Raw genomic sequence first — 18,653 nt, 5'->3', positions numbered from 1 at the left:
TTCTTCCGCTTTCAGATGACGACGGAAATGAAGCTTGCAAGGCTAAACAAGTTCCCATGAGATTGACCAATCATATATGTAGGCCAAATACTCCAACAAGCCTCCCCCCCCCCCCCCCCACCCGAATACATACTCCAATATCGAGGCTAGGAGTGGATAAGTGAGTTACATGTCCCTTGCTTCAAGTTTGACATGCAGGTGGTGGTATACTAGGGTTTTAAGTCATGCTAAGTACCTATCACCTTATACCTAACATCAATATCAGAAAAAACGTGTTTTTTATCAATACTCTAAGGCCACTCTATGTTTTGACTTAGTCCAATCAGCTAGCCAAATGATTTTGCAAGTGACTCTAATTTTCCAGAGAAACTTATTTGTAAGATGATTGAATTGAATGCACAATAAAACTGAACCAGAAATTTTATAGGAGTATCCCCAGCTTAGCAAAAGTACCCTCATGGGGGCTCAAACAGAATGGACTAGTACTCCCTCCTTTCTAAATTATTATAGTTGTTTTGATTTCTCTAGATGCATCAATTTTGCTATACATTTAAATCTATATATTGTCTAGGTGCATAGCAAAATCGATATATCTATATTATGTCTAGGTGCGTCTACAAAATCAATATATAGAAAATAGATCTGAATCATTAGATGCGTAGTAAAAATTGATGTATCTAGAAAATCTAAAACAACTTATAATTTAGGACTCAGGGAGTATATGGAATAATTTTTAGAATTCTTTCCTTGGACAGAATGTGAATGGCGGGGCGTCGGGACCCCTGCAGCTGCAGGCTGCGTGCGGATCGATCCGGGTCGTCCGCGCACCGTCTAACGGCTACGACGCCGTTGCAGCCTCGGATGCCCCACGTCACCGACGCCTCGGATGCCCCGAACACCTCAGGTCCTCAGCTACAACTCGCTTCTTCTTTCTCACCTGCGCTGCCGGCGCCGCGCCCGAGACGGCCGCAAACGCCAAGCCCCAAAGGCCCAAACCACGCGGCGGCGGAGCAATGCGGCGGGGGAGGGGGACGCGGCTCTACAGCCTCCTGGGCGTCCTCCTCCTCCTGGCCCTCGCGTACTTCAACTGGCTCCCCGCGGGCCGCGGGCCCCCCGGCGGCGGCGGCGGCCCCAGCGGGTTCAAGCTCCCCGTGCCGTGGCTGCAGCCGCGGATGTCCTTCGCGGGCCGTGTTGGCACCCACTTCGTCGACGCCGGCACCGGCGCGCCGCTCTACGTCAACGGCTGGAACTCCTACTGGCTCCTTTCGGCTCGGTCGCCCGCGCTGGCCGCCGAGATGCTGCGCCGCGGCCGGCGCATGGGGCTCACGGTCTGCCGCACGTGGGCCTTCAGCGACGGCGGGCCCGGCGCGCTCCAGATCTCCCCCGGCCGGTTCAGCGAGCCCGTCTTCCAGGTCCGGATTGCCCTCTCTTCATCTCCTTCTCGCTCCACTAAAAAAAAGGCTATCGAGACGGCGCTATTCACTGTTGACTGCTATTCTACTAGAATTGATTCCGCTGTCTGAATCTAACTAACGAACGTCCTGTGGTGATTGATTCAATGCGCCAAAAGCATGCCGTGTGGTAGGACTAGAAATGCAGCTAACAAACATGCGTAAGCATGTGGATGTTGCCACTCAATGGGCTTAAGGTAGCATGACAACGCTGTGACTTGCTGGAATTCTTTGGTGTCATGATCAGGAGACACATAGGCCGACTGGAATGACCTTTTATTTTTGGAACATGTCTCTCAAATTCAATCTAGGGCAGCTATTGTGGAACAGTAACTTACAAACCAGTTAATTGTTAAATCCATTGGATTGTCTTGTTTACGGAAACAGTATGAGTTGTATTGGTACCATTCGTTGCAATGAGAAGAACTTCTACAACTTTGAAGAAAAGTGCCCAATATGTGTGAGTGTGACATGCCAGTTTAACATCTTTTGCACGGATGGAAATGCTGCAATAAGTGGCAATTTTTCCAATATTAACTTTGAAGAAACGGCCAGTTTATATTTCCTTGAATAAGAACGAGTTAGAGTTTCAAATGCTTGTATCATGGGGTAAAGTATCGTATATTTAGGATCTTGAAGTATATTTCGTTGCCTAAAGTCATATAAACTAGATTTCCAAAGAAAAAAGGAAAGAAAAAGAAAAAAACAACTGAGCTGAACTTTAGAGATTTAATTAAAGTGTATCCTTTTTTTCTTAACATCCTGGCTAGCTGTAATTCCTTACCTATATTTTGAAGATTTAATGTGCGCCCTTTCACAAATGTTTGTAGTTCTTTTTGAGTGGGTTTAGGTATCTCTGAATTAAAGACTTTTCTATTTTTGGAGGAATGCACTTCTAAAAACCACTCTGAACCACTCAGCAAGCTGCTTCAAAGAAGCCTATTTCTGGGCTATCTTCATTTGATTATTAAACTGTAATTCTGTTCATTGTAGATGCTGGATTATGTGATATATGAGGCCCGAAGAAATCATATTAGATTGATTCTATGCCTTGTCAATAACCTTGATAACTTTGGAGGGAAGGCTCAATATGTTCAGTGGGCACAAGCAGCTGGTGCTAATGTGATGAATTCTACAGATTCCTTTTTCTCTCACCCAACTATTAGACGTTACTACAAGGAGTATGTAAAGGTAACCATCATGTCTGAAATATATATTTTTTTTGGTTGGGCACATATGATTAGTTCTATATTCACTGCATTCTTTTCGATTTACTAGCAAATATGCCCGTGCTTTGCTGTGGGAAGTCATATAAATATATTGATTAGCATATAATATATAGGAAAAGACTGAAGTCCTCAACTGACACTTACTATATTAATAACATAGTACGTGTTAGATGAGGACTTCGGTCTTTTTCTATTTTACTCGCCAAACGCTAACCCTAAACGGTTTTGGACCCTTAACATATGGTCACCCAGATTCCGATTAGGGCTCCAATTGACGGACCAACGAATCAAAAGATAGAGATAGAGGCTTGGTTAATGGGCATATGCAAAAAAGTTTCATCATTAAGCTGATATTTTTCGGGCTTACAGTTCTTGCAATAAGTCGTAGTTTCTATTTGTCACGTCCCTGATCAGGGACCGTGCAAAACTAGGTAAATTGGGGGAATTGTGAGGGACAAATGGACGCTGAACTGGACACTTGAGATCGGGCACGCCGACGGCGGTTGCGCCCAATCTCAAGGCCCGGAGTTAGATGAGGATCTCTCCTGATAATTCTTGCTTTTTCTCTCCCTCAAAAGAAATACAATCCCATCCTTATATAGAGATGAGCTGACTTGACCTTTAAGAAACCAATCTCTAAATTTAAGGAAATAACAAACCAATCTAATCTAATCTTTCCTAATATCTGGACCCTATTACTGTTCACGTCGTGAACAGTACTTTATGCACATGACATCTCTTCCCTCCTTCGAAGACAGCTCGCCCTCGAGCTGTGATGATCAGGTGGAGGCCACGGTTCCAAGCGCATGCATGCCCTCGGTGGCCAGCGCTGAGGCGTGGCAGCATGTCTCGGAGACCCTGATTTCTTGGTCTTGCCATGCAGATGCATGCCGAGGAGTTGAAGTTGATCTGCCCCTGCGGGAAAAGCGAGACAAACCATGGAGACGCCATGTGGGGTACGAACCGGCAACTGCGGCAGCGCGGGTCTCAACCGGCTACGGATTCGAGCAGGGGCTGGATCAGCAACAACTAGGGCCTCATGACAAGCAAGCTGATCCACGGAGACGGCGTCTTGAAGCTGCTGCTGTGCCGCCGCGGCGGAAAGTGGCAATGCCAGCGCTGCCCGTGCTTGTCGCCTGGCCAAGAATCCATGTGCTGCTTCTTGAAGCCGTGTTGCCGCCTTGTCTCGCCGCAAGCTCTCCTTCAACTTCAGGAGCAAGGCTTTGATCTTTGCACAATCTTCTAGCATGTTGGCGCACAAATCTTCCACCGATGTTGATGGATCACCGGCAGCAGAAGCCATGATCGAAACCGAAGCAAGCTGATACCAATTGTCACGTCCCTGATCAGGGACCGTGCAAAACTAGGTAAATTGGGGGAATTGTGAGGGACAAATGGATGCTGAACCGGACACTTGAGATCGGGGATGCCGGCGGCGGCTGCGCCCAATCTCAAGGCCCGGAGTTAGATGAGGATCTCTCTTGATAATTCTTGCTTTTTCTCTCCCTCAAAAGAAATACAATCCCATCCTTATATAGAGATGGGCTGACTTGACCCTTAAGAAACCAATCTCTAAATTTAAGGAAATAACAAACCAATCTAATCTAATCTTTCATAATATCTGGACCCTATTACTGTTCACGTCGTGAACAATACTTTCTGCACATGACACTATTATTTGATAATGATTTTGCTGCAAGTCATGATTCTACTGTATATTAACCAGCAACGGAATTACAACAATAACAACAACAACATAGCCTTTTTTCCCAAGCAAGTTGGGGTAGGCTAGAGATGAAACCCGAAAGAAATAAGTTCAAGGTTCAGGCACATTGATAGCTAGTCTCCAAGCGCTCCTATCCAAAGCTATCTCTTTAGAGATATTCCAATTTTTAAGATCTCTCTTAACCGACTCATCCCACGTCAGTTTAGGTCTACCTCTACCCCTCTTTACATTATCGACCCGCTCAAGAACCCCATTACGCACCGGTGCCTCAGGAGGCCTCCGTTGGACATGTCCAAACCATCTCAACCGATGCTGGGTAAGTTTCTCCTCAATTGATGCCACCCCGACTCTATCCCGAATAACTTCGTTCCGGATTCTATCCCTCCTTGTGTGCCCGCAAAACCACCGCAACATCCGCATCTCTACTACACTCAGTTGCTGGACATGTCGCCTTTTTGTAGGCCAACATTCAGCACCGTATAACATCGCCGGACGAATTGTTGTCCTATAGAATTTGTCTTTTAGCTTTTGTGGCACCCTCTTGTCACAAAGGATGTCAGAAGCTTGCCGCCATTTCAACCAGCCAGCTGAAATTTTATGCCTAACATCTTCATCAATGTCGCCATCCTTTTGTAGCACCGATCCTAAATACCGAAAAGTATCCTTCTGGACCACCACTTGCCCATCTAGACTAACGTCTCCCCCCTCATGCCTAGTCGCGCTGAAATCGCACATCATGTACTCGGTCTTGGTCCTACTAAGTCTGAACCCTTTCGACTCTAACGTGCGTCTCTACAGCTCTAACTTCCTATTAACCCCTGGCCTACTCTCGTCAACTAGCACCACATCATCAGCAAAGAGCATACACCAAGGGATCTCACCTTGTATATCCCTTGTGACCTCATCCATCACTAAAGCAAATAAATAAGGGCTCAATGCTGACCTCTGGTGTAGGCCTATGTTAATAGGAAAGTCAGTGGTGTTGCCATCACATGTCCGGACAAACGTCGTCGCATCCTTGTACATATACTTAATGAGGGTAATGTACTTAGTTGGGACTTTGTGCTTCTCCAAAGCCCACCACATGATATTTCTCGGTACTTTGTCATATGTCTTCTCAAGGTCAATGAAGATCATGTGCAAGTCCTTCTGCTCCCTATATCTCTCCATGAATTGTCGTATTAAGAAAATCGCCTCCATGATTAACCTTCCAGGCATAATCCAAATTGGTTTTGGGTCACACTTGTCACTCTTCTTAGGCGATGCTCGATAACCCTCTCCCAAAGCTTCATCGTATGGCTCATCAGCTTAATCCCACGGTAGTTAGTACAACTTTGAACATCGCCCTTGTTTTTGAAGATAGATACTAATATACTTTTCCTCCATTCTTCCGGCATCTTGTTTGACCGAAAAATGAGATTAAAAAGCTTAGTTAACCATACTATTGCTCTATCTCCTAGGCATCTCCACACCTCAATGGGGATACCATCAGGGCCCATCGCTTTACCTCCCTTCATCCTCTTCAAAGCCTCCCCGATCTCTACCTCCTGAATTCTCCTCACAAAACGTCTGTTGGTATCGTCAAAAGAGTCATCTAACTCAAGGGTACGGCCCTCATTCTCCCCCATTAAACTTGTCGAAATACTCTCTCCATCTATCCATGATCTCCTCATCCTTCACTAGCAGTCGATCTGTCCCATCCTTAATGCATTTGATTTGGTTGATGTCCCTTGTCTTCTGCTCGCGGATCCTAGCCATCCTATAAATGTTTTCTCCCCTTCTTTCGTGCCTAGCCGCTGATACAGGTCATCATACGCCTTACCCTTTGCTACACTCACAGCTCGCTTTGCAACCCTCTTCGCTAATTTATAGCCCTCGATGTTGGCTGCACTCTTGTCAATGTGGAGGCGCTTGAAATACTCTTTCTCCTTAATAGCCCTTTGCACCTCGTCGTTCCACCACCAGGTGTCTTTCCCCTCCTGTTTGCCTCCCCTACTCACGCCAAACACCTCTGAGGCCACCTTCCGAACACATGTTGCCATCTTTAGCCATATGTCATCTGCGTCTTCTCCTTCTTCCCAAGGCCTCTCACCTAGCATCCTTTCCTTAAACGCTTGTGCCGCTTCCCCTCTAAGCTTCCACCACTTTGTTCTCGCAATCTTGGCACGTTTGTCCCGGTGGACACATACCCGAAGACGAAAGTCCGCCACCACAAGCTTGTGTTGAGGGACAACACACTCCCCAGGTATCACCTTACAATCTAAGCAATCACGTCTATCCTCCCTCCTAGCAAGGATAAAGTCGATCTGGCTCGAGTGTACGAAACGTCATAAGATGTGATTCCCTCTTCTTAAACACGGTATTCGCTATCAACAAGTCGTAGGCTAACGCGAATTTCAACACATCTTCCCCCTCTTGACTCCTGCTACCATACCCAAAACCTCCGTGCACTCGCTCGAACCCTACATTAGTCGCACCATATGACCGTTGAGATCTCCTCCTATGAAGAGTTTCTCGCTAGTAGGCACGGTACTAACCATGCTATCTAGATCTTCCCAGAACTGCATCTTGGTGCTCTCACTAAGCCCTATCTGAGGGGCATAGGCACTGATCACATTCAAAACCGAATCTCCAACTATCAACCGGATTAGGATAATCCGGTCACCTTGCCTTCTAACCTCTACGACTCCATCCTTAAGGCTCTTATCAATCAAGATGCCGACACCATTCCTACCCGGAGTTGCTCCCGTGTACCAAAGCTTGAAGCTAGTATCCTCAACCTCCTTCGCCTTCTGCCCCTTCCATTTAGTCTCCTGAACGCATAGAATATTTACACGCCTCCTAATTGCTGCATCAACTAGCTCTCGCAACTTACCCGTTAGGGATCCTACGTTCCAGCTACCTATACGAATCCTAGTTGGCTCGGCTAGCTTCCTTACCCTTCGCACCCGTCGAGGGAAGTGCGAAGACCCTTGCTCATTTTTCACTACACCCGGGCGTAGATGTAGCGCGCCATTCAGGTGACGACCCGACCCTTGCTCACTTATCATCGTACCCAGGTCACGATACGATGCGCCTTTGGGGGATGGCGACCCGGCCCTTGCCCATTTATCACCACACCCAGGTTTCGATGTAGCGCGTCGCTAAGAGGGTTACGCCCCAACGAGTTTTTTGTGGGTTTCAAATCCATTAGTGGCTACTTTTTATGCTGGTTTGTCAAAACCTAACGCAACCCTCCTCCTTTACCCGGGTTTGGGACCGGCTATGCTGAGACGACTCAGGAGAGAGAGTCTTCCAGTCAGTATAGGCGGAGTTAACCAGCAACGGAATTAATATCAAATAATGTGTTTCATATAAGAAGTAATCTTGCTCTGGCTAAAAAAATACACAATATTTTCTTAATATTCCAATTCTCAAACTCATAAGCTTATTAAGTACTGCTTCTGATTTTCTCAGCATTCAGCATTGGTTTAGTGGAACCTAAGTTGTGGCCCACACTAAAGAAACCCAACCAAACCAGCCGTGAAAACCCAGCCCAACCTAAGTTGGGCTATCTTCACGGCTTTGCACTGAGAAGAAACCCAGCCAAACCGGCCGGGAAAACTTCTGAACCCCATCCTCACCCTATAGGACCGCCTTGTAACCTAGGCCGGACACCACTGCCACTACTCCCTGGTATGACCACACTGTTACCACAGGCAAGAGCCTTCCTACTATTTTGTTGGGAGGCACAGCAAGGGGATTTTTTTATTTTTTTGGGTGCAAGCTGGGATTTGAACCTCGACTGGCTGGTAGTGGTACCATTACTTGCTGACCAACCACCAGCCCACCGCATTACTAGTGTTTTTGCATGGGCAGTTCTTGGCTTATAGCAAGTTGCAACAATCATTGCAGTGAACCACATATAGTTGGTGCACATATATACTTCCATTTGCGTCTACATAATGCATATATTGAAAATGTATTTCACTGCTCAGTCCACTTCACTCAATAGTAAGGTACTAAACGTATGTCAGTAATATAATAAATATGCCATGATACCTTCTGTATTCCCTCTCACGTACACATCTAGATCTAGCCATCAGAGTCAACTTGATTGTCCAATGTCCAAGACCTGTGCTATGAGACGTCCATACTGTACATGTTTGATCATTTTTTCTAAAAAACATAACTGTTTAGGCTAACTCTTGTTTTAATCAGCCTTTTTCTGTACCCTCGTGCATATAATTTGGGAAATTACAATGAATATATACCTTTTCACTTCATTGCTGCTGCCACTATTCAAGAAAACTGCCAGTCTGCCTTTGGAGATATTTTAGCTATTTCATTATTTATATAATTTTTTTTTCATGATTTCATCACACAAATATGATTGTGTTATTGGCAGGTGATATTAACAAGAAGAAATTCTTATAGTGGAATCAAATACTGTGATGAACCTGCTATATTTGCTTGGGAACTCATAAATGAGCCTAGGTGCGTGTCTAATTCATCTGGTCCTCATATTCAGGTAACATACTATTTGAAGAACCCTTCCTTTTAAATAAAGTGGAAAGATGAAATCCTTATCGGCTAATTCTGGAGTTTATTTGCAGGCTTGGATAGAAGAAATGGCAGCATATGTTAAGAGTTTGGACACGAAGCATCTTGTCACAGTTGGTATTGAAGGATTTTATGGCCCTGGCAGATCTGAGAGGCTGGGTGTCAATCCTGGAGACTGGGCAGCTTCACTCTGCTCAGACTTCATACAGAACTCAGCTGTCAAAGATATTGATTTTGCCTCAGTTCATGCTTATCCTGATAGCTGGTCTGTATCACTCCCATTTTTCTTACTGGATCTAATTGCACATTCTGCCATGTTATTGATGCATCATTTTACAGGCTACCGAAAGCAAGCTTGGAAGAAAAAGTCATGTACCTTTCTAACTGGGTTGATTCGCACTTGAATGACAGTGAATACATCTTGAGAAAGCCTGTCCTGTTTTCAGAAGTAGGGTACCTCCAGCATCCAGAAGTGAACAGCACAGTCAATGGAGACACTGTTCTAAAACTTGTTTATGATAAAATATACAATTCAGCAAAAAAGCTGCAGGCAGGAGGTGGTGCTCTTATTTGGCAATTGATGGTTGAAGGGAGTCAGATGTACAACGATGGCTTCTCCATGGTGGCACGTGATCGTCCCTCAACATATAAGTTGATAAAGGAGCAGTCATGCCGACTGCAAAGATTATATGGAAAAAGAGGATGACCCTGGCTGGAAATGTTCATTACTGCCCTAGGGATTTATCTACTGTCGATATTGAAGCGCCCCACTTTGTCAAACACAAGCGGGATTTCTTGAGTCAATCTTGAAGATGGCATTGCTGAGGCAAACGTGAACAGAGATCTTTATAGTGAACATCTTGTTATTATAGCTAAGAGCTAGACTGCTAGTGAAGAATCCACTTTTGACAGCAAACATGTTCATATTTTCCGGTGGCTGAAGTTTTGATCTGTGGTGGCCCAGTCAGGTTCTTGATTTTCCAGCATATGGTTGGTGTTGGTCAGCTATGGCCAAAAGAGGTATATACATTTTACTTTTTCATTAGGTGTTTATGTAGTTTTGATAGCAAACTTATATTATACAGGTAGTGGAATTAGTTTCTGAACTTGTAGTCATACTAGTAAGTATATTCTAGCAAAACTTGTAGTCAAACTTAGGTTTTAGAAACCGTATCGAACTATCGATGTTACAAGTAACACTTGTGTCTCATCTTATAATGCTGCTATTTTACGAACTAGATTTACTGTCTGTAGAGGGTTGAAATGAAATGCAAACCTACCTGAAGCCTAGAGTTCCTGGCATAGTTTCTCCATCGCCTCCTTTCATGTGCAAGACATGTCTACTTCAGTAGACTCGGTGGCTTCATGTTCATGCCTTCTGCACTCTGGGAACAAGCCAATGTATTCACGTGTTTGCATGTTAGTGCTGGTGTCGGGTGCCACAATTAGGGACACCCTAATTGGGGTACTAAGATCACTTTTAAAAACACAAACTCCTGATAAGACGACTGAGCCCACGAAGGCCCACGGCCTACTTCTCCTTCAGAGGAAAGGGAAGGACTCAAAGAAGCCCAGCATGCGGCCCATTCGCATCCCCCTCAAACCCGCGGGACGACCTCCGCCTCGCTCGAGGGTCCCTCTCAGACCCGCTGGGCAATCTCCGCCTCGCTCGAGGGTAGCGGATCTACCCTCGAGCGGGCGGCCAATCTCCGCCTCGCTCGAGGGTAGCGGATATACCCTCGAGCGGGTGGCCAATCTCCGCCTCGCTCGAGGCCATCTCTCGGCACAAGGGACAAACGGCCCCGCCGCCCAGCCGATCGCCGTACGAAGGCATTAAAGGCCAGCCACTCCACCACGGCTCAAAGGACGGGCGGCGTCAGACTGCCACACCCGCAGCGGATGTGACCGGCGCCCCATTCGCTGACCCCGGTCACCGCTCAGCCACCCCGGTCGCTGTAGCAACACTGTGGGGCATTCAACGCGGCACAAGACAAGTTGGCGCCGCCCCCGTTACTGTTCTGCCGACACCCACCATCCGGACCCATCTCCCGCTGGGGAAGGGGTCCGACGATGTCACGTGTCCTTCCGAGAGGGGCACTCAGCACGCACGGGCGAGACCCCGGACTTCCCCCTTGTGGGGTCCGGGACTTCCACGCGCTCCCGGACCTTCTAGTGTGCGCGCCCGCACTCCGACCAGGGGGTCCGGGACCGTCCCACGCCATTACTACCGCCGGGATACTGCAGGACGACCGGCGCCATCTCCGCGGGACCAAGGACGAAATCCAGGACGACAGCGACGCGCGCCGCCTTCCCACAGTACACTTCCTACAGTGTTCGACCACTGTACCCCGCGATTTAAGGGAAAACGACGACTTCCATACCCCCACTCATGTGCACCGCCCTTCCTTGTGACTATAAAAGGAGGAGGTGGGCTTCCTTAGGCCGGGTTGGAATCGAGTTCTCTGATTTCTCCTCAGAGAACTCTCAGCACTACTGAGCACTCATCCCAACCGACTCCACTTCTAGCAGAGACTTGGGAGCTTCTCTCCCTCTCTCGCCTCGCTTGTAACCCCTACTACAAGCACCCCGGGTGCAAGATAATACAGTGCCCTCGCACACCCCATTTGCTGGACGTACGGCACCGCGGCCGGAACCAGGATAAAACCGTGCGTTACTGTGATTGCCTCTTGCATCACCATCTGGGACGAGGAAACACGCAGCATTTACTAGTTGGGATTCGGGCCCCCGGGTCGGGACACCGACAGCTGGGGAGGCGTGTTTAATTAGGTCAACGTACGAGAGCCAGCAAGTAAGCACGCATATTCAAGCAAACCTGATCTTTTGAGAACTAGTTGCAGCAATCTCAAAGCACATGCATGTAATTAATTAACTGTTCAGTGAATTATATTAATTTTGTGCTTGTCACTACCTTGCTGCACATGTCCAAAACAACTCCTCGTGCAGGGATCTTGAATTGTTTGCTGATTGCAAAATTGATCATGCAAGCGACCAGGTATATTAGTCAATTGATTTGCACGGCATCCTTTCAATTGTACTTTTAATAGTAGTCTAGAAATAAACACACTAGACAAACTACAAAAGTTCTGGATGAAATTATTACAGGTTTGTCATGTGTTGATTTTGGAGCGCTGAGTAGTAATACTAATTAACAATCCTTTCGCCACTTACGACGCCACGATCCCAACACATGCATGTCAAAGCATATCATTGACAAGTTCATTCAACGCACATAAAAATGCACCCAGAGTCTTAGTTGAATTCGTTACTGGGAAAGCATCAGTGATTCCTACAATCAGAGCTGGCTCCTTGTTCCTCTTCCTGACTCTGATTCTGATCCAGCTCCTAGCTGTTGCCTGGAAATGGAGCCGGAGATGCTGCCCATGGCCCTGGCCCTCTCCCGCAGCGCGACCTTCTGCACCTTCCCCGTCGCCGTCTTGGGCAGCTCCGCGACGAACACCACCGTTCGCGGCGCCATGTAGCGTGGCAGCCGCGCCCGGCAGAAGGCGATCACCTCCTCCGCACCCACGCTCCCCCCGGCGCCGCCGCCGTCCCGGAGCTTCACGAACGCGCACGGCGTCTCGCCCCAGTACTCATCCGGCCGCCCGACCACCGCCGCCTCTGCCACGGCGGGGTGCGCGAACAGCGCCGCCGCCACCTCGATCGTGCTGATGTTCTCCCCGCCGGAGATGATGGTGTCCTTGCACCGGTCCACGATCTTCACGTACCCGTCGCCGTGCCGGACCGCCAGGTCGCCCGACCGGAGCCACCCGCCGGCCAGGGCCTCCGCCGTCGCCGCCGCGTCCTTGTAGTACCCGCTCATCACCGTGTTGCCGCGGAGCATCACCTCCCCCACGGCGCGCCCGTCCGCCGGCACGCTCCGCATCGTCGCGGGGTCCTTCACGTCCACCACCAGCCCCAGGTGGTGGAGCCCCTGCCGGGACCTGACGCTCGCCCGCTGCTCCGGCGGCAGCGCGTCCCACTCGGGCTTCCACGCGCAGACCGTGGCCGGGCCGTACGTCTCCGTCAGGCCGTACCCGTGGATGACGAGGAACCCAAGCGCCTCCATCCGCAGCAGCACCTGTGGCAGCGGCGGCGCCCCGCCGGCCTTGACCGTGACCGGCGGCCTCCCGCTGGGCAGCGGCTTCCGCTCCTCCGCGGCGGCGTTAACGATCATGCTCAGCACCGTCGGCGCGCCGCCCATGTGCGTCACTCCATGCCGTGCGATGCTGTCGAAGATGGCGGCGGCGGTGACCTTGCGGAGGCAGACGTTGGTTCCGGCCTTGGCCGCGACGCCCCACACGAGGCACCAGCCGTTGCAGTGGAACATCGGCACGGTCCACAGGTAGACCGGCGCGCCCACCATCTCGTTCATGAGCACGGTCGCGACGCTGTTCAGGTAAGCGCCCTGACGTGTAGTTGAGGGCTATCGGCTCGTTCTCGTCGGCCGGCCGCCGGATTCTGAAGTCCGGCGACCCGCCATTGCTGATGAGCGCCTCATACTCGTCGTAGTGATGATAGGCTTAAACCGATGTTCTCTCGTTCGCTTGGGGATCGTTAGGTGACGGCGATTTGTCGAGAAGCTCTTTGATAAGCACCACATGGGGCGGCCGAGCTCCGGCGGCCTTACTCACGAGGCTGAGAGCTTCTTTTGCGACGTCGAGCAGAGCGTAGTCGACGAAGATGACCTTGGGCTCCGAGTGCTGCAGCAGGACCGACGCCATGGTGGCGTCAAGGCGCGAGTTGAGCGCGCAGATGACGGCGCCGGCCATGGGGATGCCGAAGTGGAGCTCGTACATCGCAGGAATATTTTGCGCCAACACGGCGACCTGCAAAACAAAAGGAAGTTGTCCATAGCCGGCTTATGATGCTAGTACCTTACCAAACGTGACAGATGCTCCAAATCTGAATCACTAAATTTCTTAGTCTTGATGCCAAGTTTGATTCTTGACGCAGCAGCCTCTGCATAACGCATATTACTACGGGAAAAAAAAATCTTACTAAGTCACCCTTCTAAGAGAGCAAGAAATGGCTAAGATTACTGACTATTCTTTCAAAAAAAAAAGATTACTGACTATTACAGAACTACAGCTACTAGCTGCTCGTGGATGATAAGAAAACCAGTTTACTGTCTCTAAATTACCACGTCGTGGCGCGCGACGCCGAGTCCGGCGAGAGCTCCGGCGAGGCGGGTGCAGCGCGCCCGAGTTTCGCGCCAAGTGCGCGGCGGCGCGCCGGAGAGACGACCGGATGCTGCGACGATGGCCGGGCGGTCGGGGTAGACGAGAGCGGCGCGCTCAAGGAAGCTGATGGGCGTCAGGGGCACGTGGTTGGCGGCGCACAGCACGGTGCCATCCATCGCCGCAATGCGCATGGCGTCGCCACAGACTTGCATTGGGACGACGGAAATGGCGCGATAGATGACATCTTGTACTTGCTACCCCGTCCCCGTCTTGTTACTACAGTCCAAGTTAGATTCTACTCAACCACCTCATGCATTATCGTTTTGTTATTTTCTTACCACTATATCAGAGTTAGAACTTAGAGCAGTCTCAGTGAAAGTTTTATGGAGAATTTTACAAGCATTATCTATGCCATATCACCATTTTTTGCTGATTTGACAAGGTATTTATGAGGAGAAATAAGGAAGAGTTTCATCATATATGAGAGGAGTTTCATCCCTATAAAACTCTCATGGCACAGTTACCTAATTTTCAAATCTAAGTAAATGTGCCATGCAAAACTCCCATTGAAACTAGTCTTACTTAGTCGAACATTAAAATTTACTGTTTCATTATTGTAGATAGCCCATTAATTAAGGCGGATGATAATAAATAGTATACTTTTAATAAAAAACAACCTTGCCTCCTTTCATTTTTAAATAATTTTTTTATAAAGTTTGCATTTTTTATTTGAATATGCTCGGTTTTAAATTAGCCGGAGTCCTAAGTAATTCCTGTACTTCAAGAAGTAAAAAGGTCCTCAGTATTGCAAAGTTAAAAGAGTATTCAGTAACATTTTTAATCGTACTGGAGTTCCAGCATATTACTTTTGACTTGTTCCATTAAATAATCTTAAATTCATGTACTAAGACTACTATTTCGTTCATTTGATACAGACAAATATGGTGGCATAGAATAGTTTGAATGATAAATGCAATTCATAATATACATTCAAGTCTCACATTCTAAATAGAAGAAACCTTCCACTATATATTTTGTTTTACGGCTGAAATAAAATTGCCTACACAAATACAGCAAATATATATTTTTTGTTTTCCAATGAATTGAACTATCGCTTTTCAGTACTGTTGGGCTGTGGTTCTCGGTGTAGAATAGTCTTGCATCACCTATAAAGATCATTGTACGTTTTCATCAATTTTTGTCGTCTACTGTTGGCATACGAGAAGGAATTCATTGTGACCTGCGACTTCCCTTTCTCGAGGCACGTCCATGATGTCATGTTACTCGTGTCACACGTGGTAGAGAGATCTTTTTAAGTTCATCACAAATTAAATTGGATCCCCATATCCTATGGGGGAGAAATAGGATGTTCTTAGAATAAGTTTTTGGGTAGTTTTAGTTGCCACAATTATTTTATTTATAGTAAAACAGGGAAATATTATGAAAAACAATGAATGAAACAGCTGTGTCTTTGCATTATTTTTTTTTAAAAAGATGGCGCCTCCAGTCAAAAAGATTTGAGATGATGAAGCACATGTGCAAAAGGTTTGTCAAAATGGCTTTTCTTGGGAGTTAGGGGAAGGTCTATATGTAGGGAAGCCAATATATAGAAGCCACCACTTTCGATGTGTTGTGGGTCTCAATTCATTTTTGCAAACAGTTTTAAGGTGTCAATCCGCGGTGTGTAGCTAGCAGCCTGCCAGCCTACAGCAGTGTTGAGAGAATTAGGTTTTCTATCTTATCATTTGGAAGAGAAGAATCATGCGGAAATTTTTTGTGCGGAAATTTATTGAGGCCAGGATGGAAATTTGGTATTTTCAATGATTTATAGCTGTTAATGATGCAATCGTGTAAGGAGATGAGGAATGTTGAGTACTCTATCCTGCTTGTGATGAGTAAATTGTCAACCGTGCGGTGTGATCGTGCGCTTGATCTTTGGATTGCAGGTACACGGGCGTTGAGTGTCGACGGGGAGCTGCCGTGGAGGTGCTGTGGCCGATGGACCGTGCGGTGGACGGCGGTGAAGGGCAGCCGGGACCGGAGCTCGGACCGGGCGGCAGCTGTGGCGTCCACTCCTGGATCGAGGGCGCAAGCGGCGATGGAAGGCGGATTTCTTGGTTTGCGCCACAAAACTAAGGAGGCGGACGGCGGTTGAAGACGCCAAGTCGTGGAGGAACGGGCGTCGGTCTCGGGACTGACGGAGGCGACGGGCGTCGACGGCGTCTAGGGTCTCGCTGCGGGCGAGGAGGTGACGGGCGTCGGACGGCGTCTAGGGCTGTCAGAAGGCCGAGGCGGGAACGGCGTCTAGGGCCACGGCGTGGAGGCGGGAATCTTCCCGCGCGTGAGGTTTTGGCGGTTTTCTCAAAACAGGCCACCTACCCGGGTTTCGCGGACCCTCCAAAACCGCGGACTGGATCTTCATCAAGACGGCGGCATCGCGGAGAATACTTCGTTTCGAAGAAAGACCCTCGGCCGTCGGATGAGATCGTGTACAGGGGGTGCTGCAGGCCAACCGGTCTGACCGGTCCCTGGCACCGGTCTGACCGGTCTAACCAACCGGTCTGACCGGTCCAGCGTACCGGTCTGACCGGTCCCGCGGGTATAAATACCCCTTCACTTGTGTTAGGTTAATAGCGGCTTTTGTAATCTGTTCGTGGACTCTCTGTTTCTCCAGGCCGCCGCCCCTGTGTTCTCCTCCCCCTGTTTCTCTCTTTAGAGTAGATTTGTCCATGGATTTGTGAGACTTTGTATTGGATGTGATTGGGAAAGGAGGCCTCATCCTCCTTGTGCCCTCTGGGCTTTTGAATCAATCCAATTCTGTCCCTCTTGTGCTTTTTGTGATGGATTTTCGTTTTGGTTTTGATGCACTTGATTGCGACGGTTCGTAGGGTTCTTTGGAGTGATTCCTGTGCTTCTAGCTTCGTGCCAATCCCTCTGGAATCATGAGCTCTTCAGAATTGAAGTTTTCGAGTTTTTGAGAAAACCCCAATCCCTTTTGATCTTCCCCATAATTCTCTAGATTCGTTGATATTTAGACCGAGATCTTTTGGGGATATGATCACGGGGTAGGGGCGAAGCAATCCCCCAAGTTTCACCGCTTTTCGTGGTCGTTTGATCAAGATTCACCGTTTGAATCTAAGTTTTCGGGGGTTTTCTGGGTGCCACCGGTCAGACCGGTCAGACCGGTCTGCTCTCTTTTGCACAGCCCCGACCGGTCAGACTGGTCCAGTGCACCGGTCATACCGGTCCAGTGCACCGGTCAGGCTGATCAGGTTGGCTGATATTCTCGAATCGCTTCCGAATTGCTTTGGGTTTTCACTCGCTCGTTCGAGGGCTGTTGTGTTGGTTTAGCTTTTCAATAGCTACTCCAAACTTTGGTCAGAACGCTTGAGGGCTTGGGCGATGTTGGGACATAGGCCGACGATTCGAATTTCGAAGAAATTTTGATCGGCTCCCATTCACCCCCCCTCTGGTCGCCGGCTTCGGTCCCACAATTGGTATCAGAGCTCGGTTGAGGTTTTCAATACCTTAACCGGTTCGAAAACCACTCGGCGACCATGACGAGTCTTGGTAAGATCCCGGTGTTTTCCGGCGAGGATTATGCCTACTGGAAGGTTCGCATGAGAGCCTTCCTGCAGAGCATAGGAGCCGTGGTCTGGGAGATTACCAAGAACCAGCTTTACGAGGTGCTGGCTGTTCGGACCACGCCTCTTCAGGTGACCCAGCACGAGGCTAACGCCAAGGCCGTCAATGCCTTGTTCGCTGGCGTTTCTCGTGCGGAGTTCTCACGCGTCCAGGGTTTTCAGGAAGCCCACAAGATTTGGACGTGCCTTGAGAACTACCACGAGGGTACACCTCAGGTGAAGGCCAGACTGTTCGAGACTCACCGGCGTGAGTACGAGAACTTCACACAGGAGCCGGGTGAGAGCATTGACCTGATGTTCAATCGTTTTCAGTCGATTGTGAACAAGGTCAATGCGAACAGATCTGCTGGTGCTCTTGAGTACACAGAGCACGAGAAGGCTCTCAAGTTGCTCTACGCACTTGACCGCTCTGTGTGGGATCTCAAGGTGAACACGATCATTGAGTCTGCAGGCTATGAGACTCTGACCGTGAACGAGCTTTTCAGCAAGCTCAAGGCCGCGGAGGTGGATAACCAGACACGAGCCAAGCTCAATGGTGCCCCTCCTTCCAAGAGCGTCGCTCTTGTGACTGGCCCAGGTGGATCGAGCTCTAACGCTAACTCTGCTCTTGGCTTTTCTCTTGCCTCTTTGCCTTCTGTTTCAGATGAGCAGCTGGAGACGTTGGGCGACGACGACTTGTGCCTTCTCATCAGCAAGTTCCAGCGCGTCTACCACAACAGGCAGAGGAAGAAGAACCCCGGGTGCTACAACTGCGGCGATCTGAACCACTTCATCGCCGATTGCCCCAAGAAGTCCGGCGGTGGCCAGAACAACTCCTTCGACTACTACCGCCACCACGACCGCGACGAGGGAGGCTCCAA

At 48.8% G+C, this 18,653-nt stretch overlaps 1 protein-coding gene and 1 pseudogene across 2 annotated transcripts; one reads left to right on the top strand and one right to left on the bottom strand.

Annotated features, from left to right (window-relative positions):
• The first annotated feature begins 920 nt into the window (after positions 1–920).
• On the top strand, positions 921–10,261 carry LOC120703287 (mannan endo-1,4-beta-mannosidase 6-like). 2 transcript variants are annotated; one of them, XR_005686860.1, is made up of 6 exons: positions 921–1,412; positions 2,445–2,642; positions 8,794–8,916; positions 9,002–9,213; positions 9,288–9,968; positions 10,188–10,261. XR_005686860.1 is itself a non-coding variant. In XM_039987312.1 (5 exons), exons 1-5 carry the CDS (start codon positions 1,014–1,016, stop codon positions 9,652–9,654), a joined length of 1,299 nt encoding a protein of 432 aa, XP_039843246.1. In that variant the 5' UTR covers positions 921–1,013; the 3' UTR covers positions 9,655–10,186. The 2 variants fall into 2 exon arrangements, 1 of the variants encoding a protein (XP_039843246.1); XM_039987312.1 differs by lacking the exon at positions 10,188–10,261 and having other exon boundaries at positions 9,288–10,186.
• A 1,731-nt stretch (positions 10,262–11,992) lies between these two features.
• LOC120703286 lies at positions 11,993–14,379 on the bottom strand (annotated as a pseudogene).
• Between the last annotated feature and the right edge of the window lie 4,274 nt (positions 14,380–18,653).

Source organism: Panicum virgatum, chromosome 4K (assembly GCF_016808335.1).
Source record: "Panicum virgatum strain AP13 chromosome 4K, P.virgatum_v5, whole genome shotgun sequence".
Lineage (NCBI taxonomy): Eukaryota > Viridiplantae > Streptophyta > Magnoliopsida > Poales > Poaceae > Panicum > Panicum virgatum.
This window is presented reverse-complemented; position numbering and strand designations above follow the sequence as displayed.